This window comes from Mesoplodon densirostris, chromosome 2 (assembly GCF_025265405.1).
Source record: "Mesoplodon densirostris isolate mMesDen1 chromosome 2, mMesDen1 primary haplotype, whole genome shotgun sequence".
Lineage (NCBI taxonomy): Eukaryota > Metazoa > Chordata > Mammalia > Artiodactyla > Ziphiidae > Mesoplodon > Mesoplodon densirostris.
This window is the reverse complement of record NC_082662.1, coordinates 117580779-117597066: the sequence shown is the minus strand read 5'-3', so window position 1 is coordinate 117597066 and position 16288 is coordinate 117580779. Positions and strand designations below refer to the sequence as shown.

General features: G+C 54.9%; 1 protein-coding gene across 3 annotated transcripts in view; it reads right to left on the bottom strand.

Moving 5' to 3' along the window:
• Nucleotides 1-1101: 1101 nt before the first annotated feature.
• KIRREL1 (kirre like nephrin family adhesion molecule 1) overlaps nucleotides 1102-16288 on the bottom strand; it is a 99417-nt gene continuing 84230 nt past the window's right edge. For 2 of the 3 annotated variants that reach the window (XM_060090788.1, XM_060090786.1), the window contains exons 4-15: nucleotides 14237-14394; nucleotides 11914-12064; nucleotides 10766-10871; nucleotides 10469-10617; nucleotides 10152-10279; nucleotides 9287-9461; nucleotides 9096-9196; nucleotides 7257-7455; nucleotides 5856-5963; nucleotides 5551-5690; nucleotides 4878-4955; nucleotides 1102-4651 (exon numbers count right to left, since the gene is read on the bottom strand). In XM_060090788.1, the coding sequence (XP_059946771.1) occupies nucleotides 4175-4651; nucleotides 4878-4955; nucleotides 5551-5690; nucleotides 5856-5963; nucleotides 7257-7455; nucleotides 9096-9196; nucleotides 9287-9461; nucleotides 10152-10279; nucleotides 10469-10617; nucleotides 10766-10871; nucleotides 11914-12064; nucleotides 14237-14394 (1970 nt within the window). In that variant the 3' untranslated portion in view covers nucleotides 1102-4174. The remainder of the gene's footprint in view (nucleotides 4652-4877; nucleotides 4956-5550; nucleotides 5691-5855; nucleotides 5964-7256; nucleotides 7456-9095; nucleotides 9197-9286; nucleotides 9462-10151; nucleotides 10280-10468; nucleotides 10618-10765; nucleotides 10872-11913; nucleotides 12065-14236; nucleotides 14395-16288) is intronic. The other variant, XM_060090787.1, reaches the window with a different exon arrangement.

The window sequence follows — 16288 nt, the reverse complement described above, 5'->3', positions numbered from 1 at the left end:
AAATAAATGCCTTTCCAATTACATCCCTTGGTCTGTGCACCTCAATGTTCTATTATCACCTCCTTACTGGTCCCACCAGGGTCAGAAGCTTCACTAATGCCTTCCAGGTGATTCTCTCGACATGCAGAAGGGCCCGTAGGGGCACAGAGTGGTGACCTGGCTCAGGACACACAGCACTAAGTTGGCAGAGAAGCCAGGGTTTCCGAGGCTGGGGTGCTTGGGCGCGCAGCAGTGGGGAGAGAACTGCCCTCACGGCAGAGTGAGGCAGTGACTGAGCCAGTTCAGTGCAACTGGGCTCTTAGCTTTAACGTGGTTTTCTCCAAACCCGAATGGCCCCACACTGCTATGTACATGGGTCAAGTACACTGAAAGACCATCTGATTCCATTTGAAAGAGCCCAGGACTTGTGGCTCCTGACAGAGCACCACCCGTTTGACGAGAGGGCACCAGGGTGAGAGACTCCAGGGCTCCATCCTGTAAAGCAGAAAAGGCTGCCCTCAAAATTATAAGGAAAGCAGCACCTGCTGAGACAAGGAGAAGGTGCAGTGCCTGGAGACGGGGTGAGGATGGGGTGGGAATCAAACAAACATCTTTCATCCCGTGCAGGTCATCTGTGAGAGTATAGCGCTGCTCCCATCCCTGGCTGCTTTCCTTTCTGACTTATGGTGGGTTTTGCTTCATGCATACTTTGTGGCTAGACTTGGATGGATTTGGGATTTAGGATGCAAGCCAGGCCCTCCACAAGGAGACTGTGGGTCATCCAGAATCACAAGAACCTCTTCAAGATCCAGAACTTAAGTCAAAAACTGCTGGACTCCCTCTTCACTCTACCAGCTGCCCTTCTGAACTGCTCCTGCAGAGAGGCCACCTGTTCTCACGCCTTGCCCTCTGGCTCGAGACACCTTAGCCTGCAGGCTTCCCCTTGCTCAGTAAGTGAGGCTGGCTGTCCCCAGGCCACGGGAGTGTTCCTGAGGACTGGGGTGGAGGGTGGCTGCTTCCATTTCTCCCTATGGAGAAGGCTGCCTGAAACCTGGGTGCACAGTGAAGGAAACTCACCATGCCCTGACCTAGCCAGAGACACCTTTGCAAAACTGTTAGGAGTCTGAGTGGGGGGCAGCACAATGGCCAAAGGATAACCCACATCAATTTCACTGAGGTTTAGGATATGCTTTTTGTTGCTGTTTGGGATTAAGGGGTTTCTAGTGGAAATTCATTCACAACACTTCTGACAAGTTGATGAAGCCCACAGTGAAAGCTTCTTTCAAGATAGGAGAACCTTTCAATTCTCCCATCCCTCCACTGCTCAGTCACTGTTCCCAAATCCTTGCTAGGGATGGCAGGCCCTTCCACCTCACCAAATGAATGCAGCAAGAGCAGGATAACTCGAGGTTTGTGCAACTCTCCCCCCTCCTCATCTTAAAGACCAGAAAATAGGGGACAATGAACCTAAAGAGGTTAGGCCAAGGTCACTCAGTAAATGGCAGCTTCAGAACTGGGTCCCACGTCTCCTGACCCCTTGCTCTTCCCACCAAAACTAAAATGGCCAAGGCAGTCAGGATCACCAAAGTGACCACATCAAGTACTGAGGCACCATGCTGGGGGACTCCAGCCTCAGACAGCAACCCTCCATGCTCAAGGGCGCCTGCCACTCCCCAGAAAAGCAATTCCACTGGCTTAACAGGTCGGTCCCAATTCAGATTCTGGTCAGACCAGAGTGCAAGTTGCAGAGGGCAGAGATGGCCTTGGTTGCTGACATCTCCCTGTGCCTTGCACGGTGCTTGCTTGATACCCAGGTACTGTAACGTGTTAAGGAACAGCGAACAGGGAAGTAGCTCTGTATCTGGCTTCCAAAACCCATGGTTCCTGCAGTGTCAGCTGAGTTACCGAGTGACCTCAGGGCCTCCTCCTCTCCATCAACAGAATGGACCCAGCACTAAAACCAAAAAGGAGTAAACAAGCGAATGTGGCCAAACCCCTAACAAAAGTAAATGTCTTTTGGAATATTCCTGTTTTAAAAGCCACCCTCTTTAGATTTTAACTGTTTAGATTACCCATGGCTTCTGTGAAAATCATCAAAATATGCATGAATTTGCACAGGAACCTGCATCCTTAACAGACCTTGTCACTGAGCTCACAGAAAAGGAATCCACAGGAAGGAGTCAGCTTCCAGGGGTGAGGGTGGAATAGCATAGCGCTGGGAGCCTGTATGATGCCTCTGTAAGGACCGGTCCTTGGGACTTGCCCCCGGTGAAGTGGAGGAGGATGCAGAGGCAGTTTGAGAGGCTGGAACTAGAACTACTTTCTTCCTGGGTACGAGCAGGTCCTTACCAGCCAAGGGATGGCGAGGAATGTCACCCCACAGAGCCATCCGCAAAGGTGGCGATGGCCCGTGACTGATGGGCATGTAACTCATTAAAGCGAACATGACTAATGAACGGCGACCACGAGAAAGGGCAAAGCGCATTCTGGGGATTGCAACAGAGGACCTGCCGGCTCAGGGCCCAGCAAGGGGAAGAGCAGACCCTGCTTCGTGGAAAGGGGAGGCCGGGGCAGGGGAGTGAGTTCTCTTTGGAGCGCCGGTTCTCTTTGGTCAGAAGGTGGCGGCTGAGAATGTGGAATGCATGTGCAGGCGTGTGTGCACGTGTGTAGATGGAGGTGAGGGTGGGCGTGGGGGGCCGCCTGGGCCGTGGCTGCCTGCAGTGCCCTTCCGCGTGACCTTACTAGGTCCGCCCTTCCTCTTACCAGGGCCCCTCACCCGTCTGTCCCCTAAACTCTGCAACACTTGGCAGTGAGTTTGCGCTCACAAAACCTGCTCCCTGTGCAGCCACCCACCCAGGGCCGGTCAACCAAAGCTGGACACTCAAGGCACTGAAACTGGAAGAAGGAATCTGATTGGTCCAAGAAAAAAACAGACACTTAACAAACGAAAACCCGTCTAAAGAGAACATCTCCCATGCCCCCGGGAAGGTGGCCTCTCTAACCAGCTGGTTGGCCCTAGGGTGGGACAGCAGAGCCTGACAGCCAGGCCCCTCCCTGTCCTATCAGGGCCCATCGGATGACAGGTCTCACCGCCTGAATGTTTAAAAATGGATTCAAAGTGCTTCGAGATTGAAAGAGTAATGGAAGATGTTGGGAATCTGATGAAGAACAGATGCCCCCTTTCCTTTCCACTGGGACTTGTACTTGGGTGGGGGACTCCCTACAGCTTTTTTGCTTTTTTTCTCCAAATGAGGTGTTTATTGTTTTTTGTTGTCTTTGAAAATTAGCCTATCGCACTCCCACCCTCACCCCACCACTCCCCAGGCATGCTAGAGAGTTAAAGCCAGGAAGTGGGGCAGACTGGGGAGGGGAGGGGGCTTGCGGGGGGCTCACTCTAGCGTGGGTTCTGGAAACTGCTATATAGCACACTGCTGTCTGGCTAGTGACTCAGGACATGGTTCCTGACATTTCCTTCTCCATCACGACCCCCTGGCTTATCTGGCCGGCCCAGCACAGAGGAGAAGCAAAGGGGGCAGCACTACGGGACATACCTGGATCCCTCTGCAGGCAGGCAGACGGGTGTCCCCATGGGCAACCAGGATGACTGGCACTTTACTCCCAGCTGAAGGAGGGCTGGATCTGAACTCGGTGCCAGGACTAAATAAATCCAAGGTCCTTTCTGCAGTCCCAAGGAGGGAGAGATGCATCCAAGGTATGAACGCAGACAACAGATGGACTGGCCAGGCGGTCCCACTTCCACCTATCTGTACCAGAGCCACCCACCCCTACACTTCATGCCCCCTGGGCCAAAGCCTGTTCATCTCCACATGACCCCCTGTCTACTCACGGGAGATCAGAGGGGTGGGATAGAAAGGGAATGCTAAAAAGTGCCCCCTCTGCTCTCCGCAACCTTCACTTTCCCCGTCCCCAGGCTGGGGCCAGGCGAGAGTGCAGATCAGAAGAGACACATCCTCCCGAAGAAGAGGGAAGGGCAGGCCCAGGAGGCTGGGGCATGCACAGAGCACCATCCTCGGGACGGGGTGTTTCCGGGAGACCTGCTCCCTGCCTGCCACGGTGGGAGGAGGAAGGCTGGTCCAGGACGGGAGCAACAACGAGCAATGCCCCTGAATATCAGGGAACAGCTGTGAGAGCCTTCTCCTCTGCCCCGCAGAGATGCCCCGGCCAGGCTCTAGCCCTACACGTGCGTCTGCATGCGCTGCTGGAACCTCTGGCCGTAGTCCGAGTGCTGGGAGGTGTAGGAGAACCGCGTGGCAGTGGCGTACTTGCCAATGGGGTCATATGCCTCATACGGGGTCCGCTCCAGGCCGGACGGAGGGGCCTGGGGGTAGCCCAGTCGGTAGGTGGGGTACCCTGCTGCCCCGGGGAAGGGATGGGAATTGAACTTCTCATAGTTCTCGTAGGACAGCTGGCTGGTGGTGTCGGTGCCAGTTGGGGCAGCAGGACCTGGGGGTGTGGGCTCAGGGCCGTAGTCAGAGGCCGGGGCCCGGCTGTAGGTGTTGAGCTGGGCATAGCCGCTGGAGTGGGAGAGGCGGGAAGAGGGGCGGCCGTCGAAGCGGGCAGGGCCGGGGGCACGGTAGTCAGCATAGAGCACTGCCCTGGAAGACGGGCGGTCTTCGTGGGCACGCACATTGTAGTAGCCATTGGTGGGATCCTGGGGGGCAACGAGAGAAGAGGATGGACGAGGGGAGTCTCTCTTGGGGGGAGGGTGTCGTCTCGTCATGGCCCTCTGGGCCTCCTTCTCTGGCTCTGCCCTGGGCTCTCAGCCAGTAACTCCCCACCTCCTGTTTCCTCCTGACCGCTCCTCCCCAAACCTGCGCTCACGTCCACCCTGCAGTTCCCACCGGCCCCCGTGCGCTGGCCCCTCCCCGCTTTCCCACCTTCATCTCATACTCCTCCCGGGTGTCGATGCTGTCACAGCGCAGGTCCTGCTTCAGGTCCACGTCATCCTTGAAGGACTGCAGAGCAGCAAGAGTGGGGCGTCAGGAGATGGACACCCTGCTCTTGTCCTTCCTTGCCTACCGTGTCCCCACACCCAGAGGTCACCTATGAAGGGGAAGCGTCTGGGGTCATGGGCAGCCTTGAACTCTGTGTCCTCTCCCAGCAGAGGCTCTGGGATGTGGTGGGAAGAGGCCAGAGACCTGGGTTCTAGCACCAGTTCTGTCGCTAACATGCAATGCTTGGGTACGTCCCTGCGCCTTTCTGGGGCTCTTTCCTCATCTGAGCTATGAGGCACTTGGGCCAGAAAACTTCTAGGGGTTTCCAATTCTGATACTCCGTAGGTGGAGGCTGGGGTGAAGGAAGCCTGTGCTAGGCCACACCTGCCTGTCCGCTAATGGAGGGAAATTAGCCTGGGGAGCGTGGGCACGTGGATGTGTTTATGAATGTGCATGTGCACATATATGTATGTGTGTGAGCGTGTGAGCCTATGGGGGACGGAGCAGGGCCAAGGTAGGATGACTGAGGGAGGAGAGAGCGACAGTATTGGTGAGCTGGGCTGCAGCCGGTCCCAAGATGGTGGGGAGAGCTGGGCCGGGGAGGAGGGACCCTTACCGAGTAGATGGCCTTCATGACACGGGTTGCCGTGGAGACGCTGGCAGCATCGTCCTCCCGGTCAGAATGCATCGTGAGTGGCTCCCGGTTCACTGTTTCCACCTTGATGTCCAGCTTTCTCAGGGTCACGTCTTTGCGACCTGGGACAGGAGGAGCAGCCTGGACACTTTCTGCCAGCCTCTGCAGAGGCTGCTTCTGGACCCACCTGGCCTGGGGAGCGCCGCTGTCAACCCCCTCACCTCTCCCAGGCCCTGCCTGTTGGGGACCCCCAGGAGGGCTGAGGCCTGAGCAGGGCCCATACTCACTGCCTTTGCGGCGCCGGTAGAGGAAGAACACCAGGGCGATGAAGAAGAAGATGAGCAGGATGCCTGCGCCGATGGTGGCCCCGGCGATGATGCCCACAGGTAACACCTCTTCAGATGAGGGAAGGAAAGGGGGGAGGGTCAGGATGGGGGCACACGGAGGATCTGAGCTCAGTGCTGGCTGAAGGTGAGGACAGCCGAGCTCCGTGCCCCCCTGGATTGTGCACAGGTTTTATGTTTCAGCTGAGCTGTGTTCAGTTAAAGTCAAGGTGGGATTTGAGAGGAAGTCTGCACTGTTTGGGTTTAGACCTGTGCTTCAGCTTCATCAGAATTGGGATCAGCTTGACCCTGGCCTTGGTGGTCCATCTGTCCCTCTCTTGCAGCCCACCTGTCTGTGAGGCTTGTCTCTCCTTCCTGGGTTGGGCTCTTGTCTGAGATCAGCTGTCCCCACATTCTCCCATCTGCCATGTGTTCTGACCTCTTTCACTGCCTTCTCCACACACACCATTGTGACTGTTCCATCTGTACCTACCCTCCCAGGGCTCAAACAGTTCTGGTTGGTTCCTCCTGCTCCCCAGAGATGAGAAGGACCCAGGAATCCTGCCTCCAGCTTTTTCTCCCTTCCTGGCTGTCCTGGATGGATCAGATCCATGTAAGTCTCTTCTCCTCCAGAAAGCCTTCCCTGCAGAGCCCCGCCTCACTCTATTACTCTGTTCTTCTCCACTAACCCCTTGCTCTTGCTGGTGTCTTCAGCTAAGAAAGACTCGAGGGGACCCCCAGTTATTTTCCCCCATCTCCCATGTCAAATGGCTAGTTCTCATTTTTAAAAAAAAAGAGGAGGGGGGGACTCTTTTCCTCATCAGAGTTGGGAGCTTCCAAAAAAGTCAAAGGCATGATGCATCTTTCATCACACTAGAAGTGCCTTAAGGGAGGGAATATGTGTCTCCTACCAGACTAAGGATTCGTGAAGAGGTAGGGGAACCGAAGCTTCCTGGGCACCTATTCTATGCCAGCTATTTCAGGAATATCTTCTCATTTAATCCTCACACCAACCCAGTGAGGTGGGGAGTTTTACTCCCTTTCACAGATCGTTTCATTTTTCTCCACCTGAAGTCATTTGCTACCACTCTGTAAGTTCTCCACTGAACTGAAAGTTCCCGGAGGGCAAGGAGTGTGTTCGCTCACATGTGTCCCTGCAGTTCCTAGAGGGGGTGGCTGGCACAGAGCAGATGCTCAATAAGTGTTTAAAAATGCGAGTGGGTTTTCCACCTGAGCACCAAGGCCAGGCTCTGGTGGGCAGGCCCAGGAGGGAGCTGTCTCTCTGAGCCCTGCCCCCAGAGAGAAGAGGGAGCAGAGTCCCCGGGCCGCCCTGCGCCCTGGCTGCACAGCCAGGACTGCTGTCACCTCGCTCTTCCAGCTGGATGATGGCTGTGCCTGGGCCGAAGCTGTTCCAGGCTGTGCAGTTGTAGTGGGTCTGAAAGTCGGCCTCCATGACGTTGTTGATGGTGAGCGTGGACAGGACCCCGCTGCCTGAATTGGTCCTCTCCACCGTGTAGCGTTCCAGGGTCCCCACCTCCAGGAAGTTCTCCTTCCATGCCCATGCCTGGGGTGGGGAGGGCAGGACGGGATAAGGAAGAGGCAGGTGGCGGAAACACCTGACCCACCCTCCAGGCATCCTCACATCCTCACCCCATGTGCTCTTAAGCCCAGCCCCACACTTGCCCTGAAACAAGCCCAAGTCGCACCTGCTGCCTCAAACCCTGGCATCAAACCTCCAGTCTAGGAGAAGCAGCGGTTCCGAAACATGCCTGCAATATGTGCTAGGACCATGCAAATACGCTCAGAGACACTCTTTAACATGCAGATTCCCGGGGCTTATCTCCTACATTTGACTCTCCAGGGGAGAGGCCCAGGAATCTCTATTTTGTTGTTGCTGCCTTTCTTGGGGCAAGGGAGAGCAATTTTATTCGGAAAGCCAGCAGGCCAAGAAGATGGTCGACTACTGTCCCAAAGACCCACCTTCTCCATGTTAGAATTCAGGCTCCTTTGATTAGGAATCTCTATTTTTGTAACAACCCCAGCAGATCCAATGAAGCAACATGTGGGACCCCTGATGTGGTAAAACAAATCCTGGGTGGAGAGCCAAGAACCCTGGGCTCTAGGCCTGACTCTCCCCTCGAGCCCTGTGTAGCCTCCCCTTCCCTCTCTGGGTCTCAGTTTCCTATAAAAGGAGAGGACCGGGCTAGAGGCAGACAATGCTCCAGCTTTCCTCCAGCTCTGATAGTCTGAGATTCTAACTAAACATAACTTAACCTTCAACCTCACCTTTAATCACTCCACAGCTGGCCTTACATAGCCCACTGGCTCTGCAGACTCATCCACAGACCCTTATAATGAGTGGGCATTGGCACCGGAGAGCTGTCTCTCCTAGGCTCTTCCATCCCTGACCCCCTAGCCGGGGCATCCCCCCTTTGTGTCCCCTCCCTCAGAGTGGAACCCGAGGGAGGGAGAGCCACTGAGAACTGCCTCCTTTCCAGGGGTCAGTCCTCCTAGCTCTGCAAGGAAAGCACCCCCAGGAGCCAAGCCGCCCGCTGCCCAGGTGGCCATGGTAATGAAGTGTCTCTGGGCAGCCGTGGAGTTAGCCAAATGGTCATTAAATGTGATGAGGGGTTTGACGGTTAATGGTCACGGAAGGAATTAATGGTTCGTGGTGTGGGGGAGAGGGAGGGGGGCAGAGAGTGGCATGGGGGCTGGTAGGAGGAGGAAGGCAGAAGAAGGGAGAGGAGGGGATGACAGGGTGGGACAGAACTGAGGGGGCAGGGTGGAGGGGCAGAAGGCAGAGGAGAGAGCAAGGAAGAGATTGGGAGGCTGAGGAAAGGGGAGGAGACGAGGGAGAGGACAGAGCAGGAGTGAAAGCCCAGGGGAACCAACAGCATATCCGGGGAGGCTCCACCAGGCCTTTCACACGTGTTGTCACCTCACGTCTCACAGCAACCCTGTTTGGCACGGATCACTGCCCCTATTTTATGGATGAGGAAACTGAGGTTCCAAATAACAAGTAACTGGCTCAGGGTCACACAACAAGTAAGAGAGGAGATGGCATTTGAACAGGAAGACGGACAGAGGGACAGAGTCAGAGGATGAGAAGCACAGGGCACAGGAAAGGCCTGGGGAAAGTGGGAGGAGGCTGACCCAAGCAGAGAAGCAAGCGGCTGCCGGCCCGAGGCCAGCCCCAGCACTCACAATGCGGTCCGGGGGTGGTGTGCTCCCGATGAAACACTCCACCTTGCCACCATCACCCCGGACGGCATACTGCACGGCCTCGCTGGAGATAATGGGGGGCCCTGCAAGCAAGAAGACGTGGTCAGGGCCAGCTGGAACCTCCAGTGCCTGCCTCCCCCTCCCAGGCCCCCCTCCCACCTCAGGCCGCTCACCATTCACATAAAGTGGCACCTCCCGCTCGGCCACTCCGATCCGAGGCACGATGGCCCGGCAGGTATAGGTGCCGGCATCGGCCTGGGTCACAGACTTCAGCAGCAGCTGGTTGCTGTTACTCAGGACCTGGGCAGAGAGAGCAGCCTCGGGTGGGGAGCCAGGAGGCCTGGGCCCCTAGATCCGTGCGGGCCCCCGCATTGGAGGCATTGGAAAGAAAGCAGGAAGGGCCACAAGTGAATTCCCAGAAGGGAAACAGGGTCCCGAGTCTATCTGGTCCCTCCCCTGACTCTAAATAGGCTGGCATTTATTTAGACACATCATCTCTTTATATAAGAGCGGGCAGAAGTGGGTGGAGGCTCAAGAGGGCAGGTGAGGCTGCCACCGTTCTATACAGAGGATACAGCCGCTTCTGGTCATCTGTTCTAGTGCTTCTCTAACCAAATGAGGTAGGAAGTTTCACTCTGAAATCCCTCTTTTTTGCAACTGTGGCCCAAACTGTCCAAGGCAGGTCGCTGTAGAGAGGCACAATTCAGCCTTCTTTTCTCTAGTGAGTCATCCCAGCTGCTCCACCCTCCTAGCAGCATTCTTTTACCAGGTCTCTTGCCACCGCGGCAATTCCACTCAGGCCCCCTGTCCCCCTCCCACCCCACAGGTCATCACGTCCCTCCCACTGCCACTGCGGCGGCCTGCCGAGGAGGGTGGGGTTGATTGCAAGCACCGTCCTTCTCTTCCAAATCCTGAGAACTTGGAAATAGCCCAGGTTCAACTTGAAAAATAATGCTGCACCTCCTATGCCCCCTCTCTCCCCAGCCTGTGGCCAGGCTCCTTCCTTCCAGTGTCCCGGAGAGGCAGCAAGCTTCTTACCATGTTTGAGTCCTTTTTGGTCCAGGTGAGGGTGAGCGGGGGATTCCCAACCCAGACACAGGTGAGGGTCACATCAGAGCCAATGTCCGTGGTTGTGGGTTTGGGGTCCACTACAATCCGGGGGGCAACTGAGGTAGAAAGGAATAGCCCGTTAGGGTCCGAGTCTCCCTGGGGGTCGGCTCCAATCGCTGTCCTCTTCCTTCTCCTGTCCTGCCTCCTCCCCACGCTCCCTCAGCTTCATGGAGCCCCGCCAGCCCCACCCCAGGCCCTTTAAAGCCCCGGCCCTCTGTCCCCACCCCTGCCCTGCAGCTACTCACAGTGGACATTGACTAAAGTGCTGACATTGGTGCTTCCCACTTTGTTGTAAACCTCACAGGACACAGGCTCCGTGAAGAAGGAATAATCAACATTCGTCTCATAGCGACTCTCGTGGGCGTCTTCGATCAGAAAGCCCCCCTTGGCCCACCTGGGGGAACAGGCAACACAGAGAGGGGTCGGGCCTTGGAGCCCTCTCACTCACGTCCAGTGGCCTGTCCTCCTCAGCCCCCCACTCCTGGCCTCAAGGGCCACCCAGTATCGTTCCCCAGAGTGTGCCCGGCCCCTGCCCCTCCCACCTGTAGCCCAGGATCTCAGGGTTGGCTGTGGCCTGGCACGTAAAGACGACGCGCTCGCCCTCCTGCACCGTCTGTGGCTCAATGGACAGGGTCACCGTAGGAGGGTCTGCAAAGCAGAGGACTGGAAGTCAGGGTCTTTTCTGTCCCTCAAATTTCTTTTTCTCTCTCTAGCACACACACTCAGACCTCACCCGCGTGGTGACCCGGGAATTTGACTGAGCAGTGTACCAGCTCCAATAAATAAGCCTTCTTCACTTTTATTCCAGGAGCCTCTAGGGGCCGGCTAGGGTGACGACCAAGGATAATACCAGAGGGACAAATTAGTCAGAAGGTGTATTGACGGACCGTGACCACTAGGCGTCAGTGTGGGCTCGTTAGGCTCACTGACCGGGATGGGGGTGGGGCATCTCTCCAATAGCTGCCACTCTCCCACCCTTCTCTGGGGAGTGGGAGAGTTTATTGAGCACTTACCAAGTAGCATACTCCATGCTAGATGCTCTTACACTATATCTCACTTAATGCTCACAACCCTGAGAAGCAGGTACAGGTCCACAATCCCTTATCTGAAACCCCAGGAACTAGATGTGTTTCAGAATTTGGGATATTTCAAGGGTTAGAAAGGTAACGGCGGGCACAGACCATTTACTGTGTAAGACCCCAGCACAGTCTGGGCAATATCCCACAGACATACGCATTAATACATCTGCAGTGAAATGTATAGCTATTCCAATTAAGTGGGTTAAATAAAAGACTACGAAGAGCCTCGGTTCAGGTTTTGCCACCCAAGCACTTTTGGTTTAGAATTTCCGATAAGGGATTGTAGGCCTGCATTTTATTTTCTGCACGTATACCGAATTAGAAACTGAGGCTCAGAGAGATTATGTCATTGCCCAAAGTCACACGGCTTAAACCCGGGAACTGCCTGGCTCACAGCTGATGCCTCTTCTACCAGCCCTCAGAGTTCAAACCAGGGAATCCAAGACGACAAAGAAATGGTGCATCTGTCCCAGGGCGCCTGGGGGATTCTTCTGTGCTTCTCAAAGGGTGCTGCCCCCCGCCCTTCCCGGGCTCCTTCCCAGGGCGCCACTCAAGGTGCACATTCCCTCCACCCCACGATCCCTGCCTCCTCCCCAGGAGGACGTGCTCACGGTGCACGTCGAGCTCGATGGACGTCTCCTTGCCACTCGGGATGGCCTCGTTCACGCTGCGGCAGGTGAAGACACGCCCAATATCCAGGTCTGTGGGGTTGATGAGCAGCTGGCTGATGGTGGTCTCCCTCTTCCCATCCTTCAGCAGTTCCTGGGGTGGGGGAGACAAGGGTGGGAGACACGGTTAAGCTAAAAGCCCCCTCCTCTGCTCTCAGGGTGACCCGCTCAGAGCTGGCTCGCTGGAGGGGTATTTAACCTGAAGTTCAACCCTCCCCCAGGAGGTAGGAGGAGCCCCTACCTCCTCCCCAGGTTTGAGTTGGTTTCGTTTTTAATTAATAGACTTTATTATTTTTTTAAGAGAAGTTTTAAGTTTACATTAAAGTTGAATAGAAAATACAGAGAGTTCCTGTATACCCTCCTCTCTGGCCCCCCAGTTTCCCCTATTATTAATTAACATGATGCACTAGTGTGATACATGTGTTACAACTGATGAACCAACATTGGTACCAATACTAACGAAAGCCCATAGTTTACATTAGAGTTCACTCTGTGTGTTGTACAGTTTTCCCCACAGTTTTGAGTCCCATTCCTGGAATCCCCTGAGTCCAGCCCAAGTCCCTCCTCCTCTGGAAAGTCTTCCTTTGCTATCCCAGCCCTCAGGACTCTCTCCCCAGCCTGAACTTGTGCCCCTTGCAGGCAGTCTGTCGTCCACACCGCTCTGGTCACATCTGGCCTTGCCTCTTAGGCACCGTGCATGTATGTTTCAGTGCTGGGTCTCTCCTGCTAGACCATAAACTCCTTGAGGGCAGGGAAGGGACTCACAGGCTCAAAATCTCATACCAGCTCAGTGATATCCAACCTGAGGTCCCTGTACATGATCACAGGAACACTTGGGCTGTTTTCCATATGGTACACTGCCTAAGGGAAACCATACTGTTAAGCAAAGTAGGGGCCCACAGTTTGATAGCAATATATAGGCATCCTTGCTGGGCCCGATGTGGTACCAGAACAGCACCAGCCCAGTGCAGTAACACCAGCTCCCTCCTGCTGCTTCAAAGCTCCATCGTGTCTTTAATGAGTATAAAATAGCGGGGTGGGGCTTCCCTGGTGGCGCAGTGGTTGAGCCGATGCAGGGCACACGGGTTCGTGCCCCGGTCTGGGAAGATCCCACATGCCGCGGAGCGGCTGGGTGCATGAGCCGTGGCCGCTGAGCCTGCGTGTCCGGAGCCTGTGCTCCGCAACGGGAGAGGCCGCAACAGTGAGAGGCCTGTGTACCGCAAAAAAAAAAAAAAAAAAAAAAAAAAAGGGGTGGATGACAAATGGCCATTAACCAATCAGTTTGTTTGGTTGCCAAAATATTCAAAACATGAAGCCCTAGAGGAAAAAAATAACGGAGCTCTTGGTAGTGAAAAAGTTAAGCACCACTGAAGCCAAATTGCCACTTGTCAAAGGGTGAAACTAAGGCCAGAGACAAGTGAATTGTCCAAGGTCATACAGAGCGTCAAGGGCAAAGCTAATCCCGGTAATCACTCCCTGGGGCCACACACTACGAGGCACACAGGTGAGCATTCACTCTCCCCTCAATGAGAATTGTCTCCTGAAGCATCTAGCAAAGGGCTGGGTACATATGAGCTTGTCCCCAGCTGACAGGAGGAGCTCCAAACAGGAGATCTGAATTCTAATTCCAGCTCCACCATCAAGTTTGCCATGTGATCCCGGGCAAGTCACTTGATGTCTTTCTCTGCCATAGGTTCCTCATCTATAACATGTACACGTAACCCCTGACTCCCCAAGCTCTTAGTCACGCCGACTGGGAACACGTACCAACTAGAGGCTGGGGGAAGAAAGTCGAGGGCCTCAGTAGCAAGAGGCCACGTTCTGATTCAGGCACAAACCCCAGCTCTGCAGCATGTCAGCTTTGTGACCCTGGCCAGTCACTCAACCTCTCTGACCATCAGTTCACTCTTTGTGAGTTGGAAATATCACCTAATTTATGAAACTCCCGTGAGGTTTAAGAGAGACTGTCCATAAAGATCTTAGCATGCACAGTGCCTGGTACACAGTAGGGGCTTAATCAATGTAGCTATTTTCAGCATTATTCTTAGTTTCTGCTAACTGTTGACTGGCCCTGTGAACCTGGGAATTCACTTCTCTTCTCCGGACCTCAACTTTCCCAACTATTTAATGGGAGGATTGGACCAGATGGTCTCTGAGGCCCCTGCTCACATCTGTCTCCCCGAGTCTGTGGTCAGATCCATGTGGGAAAGGAAAGGTGAACTGGGATGTGGCCCAGGAGGATCTGGGGGAACAGGCAGGGTCTCACCGTGCTGGCTACGGCGCCCTCCTGCTGCGTCCCATCCCGGAACCAGATGATGGTGGCAGCAGGCTTGGCATTGAAGGCTCGGCACGTGAGGTTGTGGGGGGCGCCTGCCTGCAGCAGAATCACAGGACCGCCATCAATCCTGGTATCCTCCGGGGGGACTGCGGACAAGAGCAGAGCAGAGTCAGTCCAGGTTGCAGCCAACACTGCCCGTATGACCAAACCCCTGCCCCTGGAGTCATCTCTCCCTCTGCATGTCCACCCCTTGGCAGGGCAGGACCATCCTTACCCCCTAATTTATAATGACTGTATCTGCTGCTCCTGTGGCCTGGGGGGTCTGGCACAGAAAGGTGGCTACCTCCACGGAGTTTCTTACGTCCATTCCCTCCTGTGTGCACCTCTGCCCTGGGGCAACCAGATGAGGGGGTCTATCACAGCAACCTCCGAAATGGACTCCCTGCCTCCAGTCCCTGCTGGCCTTAATCCATCCATCACGCTGGCAGGTTATTTTCTCTAGAGAGCAGGTAAGACTGTGCCACTTCCCTGCTCAAACACCTTCCATGTCTACCAGCTGCCATGGGCATGAGTTGCGAGCATCTCTGCCTGCCGTCCAGGGTTCCTCAGGCTGAGTCCTGCGCTTTCGCATCTTCTCGTCTCATTTTTGCTGTTCTTTCCCTCAGAGCTTCTCTTGAACTGCTGTCCATCCTGTTCACATCCCAGCTGCTGCACAGGGCCCTCCATGCCACATCCCCCTCAATCACCACCTTGGTGGTTCCCAGCCAGTCACTTGGAGCTCCGAGCACTATCTACCTTGTGTTTGCATTACTTAAGATGATTATCCATGCCCCCTCCCCAACCGAAACTGTCCTCCCTGAAAAAGCAGGAACTCCATCTCACTAATAATATTTATACAGTCTCCAGTGCCTAGAGCATGACCAAAGCAGGCTTTGGCTAAATGCTTAAGGAATTGAATCAATCAAATGTCTGATACTAGAAAATAGGGGGGCCTCTCCCTGTCCTACTCCCATAGGCTTCTAAACGCTCAGGTGAACCAGACTGCAAGTTCCCTGGGAGCAGGGGCTGCTTCTTATTTTCTCTTAAAGCCCCAAGATCTAGTGCAGAGGTTGGTTGATAGCACATCCTGGGGGATATTAGCTGAATCAGTGGCTAAGTGATTGATGAAATAAAGGCAGAAGGGTTTGGATTATAATTTTGATTTCTGGTCCACCTCATGTTCATTGGCCAGCAATGTGAAAGGGTTTTGTTTGCTTTTTGCTGGGAAAGACCAGAAAGACTCAGAGGGGCCTTTCCGAGGGAACCCTTGAGAGGAAACCCTGGGAGGCCCATGAGTCCAGTTGTGGGCAGGGCTGTCCTGTAGTTTATGAAAGGACAGTCTCCATGCTGGGGTTTCTAAGAGAGAGGAACCACTTGTAGCCCATCCCAGTACTCTGCTCAACTCATGCATGCAGAGTGGGAGGGTGTGAAAAGCATGGGTTGTAGAATCAGGCTGCCCCAGTTTCAAATCCTGGCACCTTTATTCATCTGTCATGTGGTCTTGGGTGAGGCCCTCAAGTCACAGTTTCTTCAACAGAGACATACGGTGCTCGTTCCCGGGGCCCTCATGAAGGCCAGATGAGGGCTGTACATGGACTATCGTGTGCAGGGCACATGTGACGTGTGGAGTGTGTTCACTTTACTGCTCGGACAAGAGGCAGAAGTGCCTCCAACTCCTGACTGGTGAATGATCGCTGAATCCCGGGCTCTTCCTCTTTGCTCACTGGTGTACCTGGCTCCAATGCCAGATGGGCGCAGATTTGCAAACAGGGTGGGAAGGAGAGAAATGGATAAAGAGCCACCACTCGGGGTCTCCGGGTCTACGTGGGCCCCTCCAAGGTCACACCTTGCTGCCACATGCCAGGAGGACAGTCCTGGATGGGCAGAGGAGGGGAAGGCTTCTCCTTCCATCGGCTCTCCCTTCCCTTGTAACGTTGACCCTTGCCCTTTGCTCAGGGAAGGCCGCCCACTTGTCACCTCTGCCACTAGCCCACCTTTCTC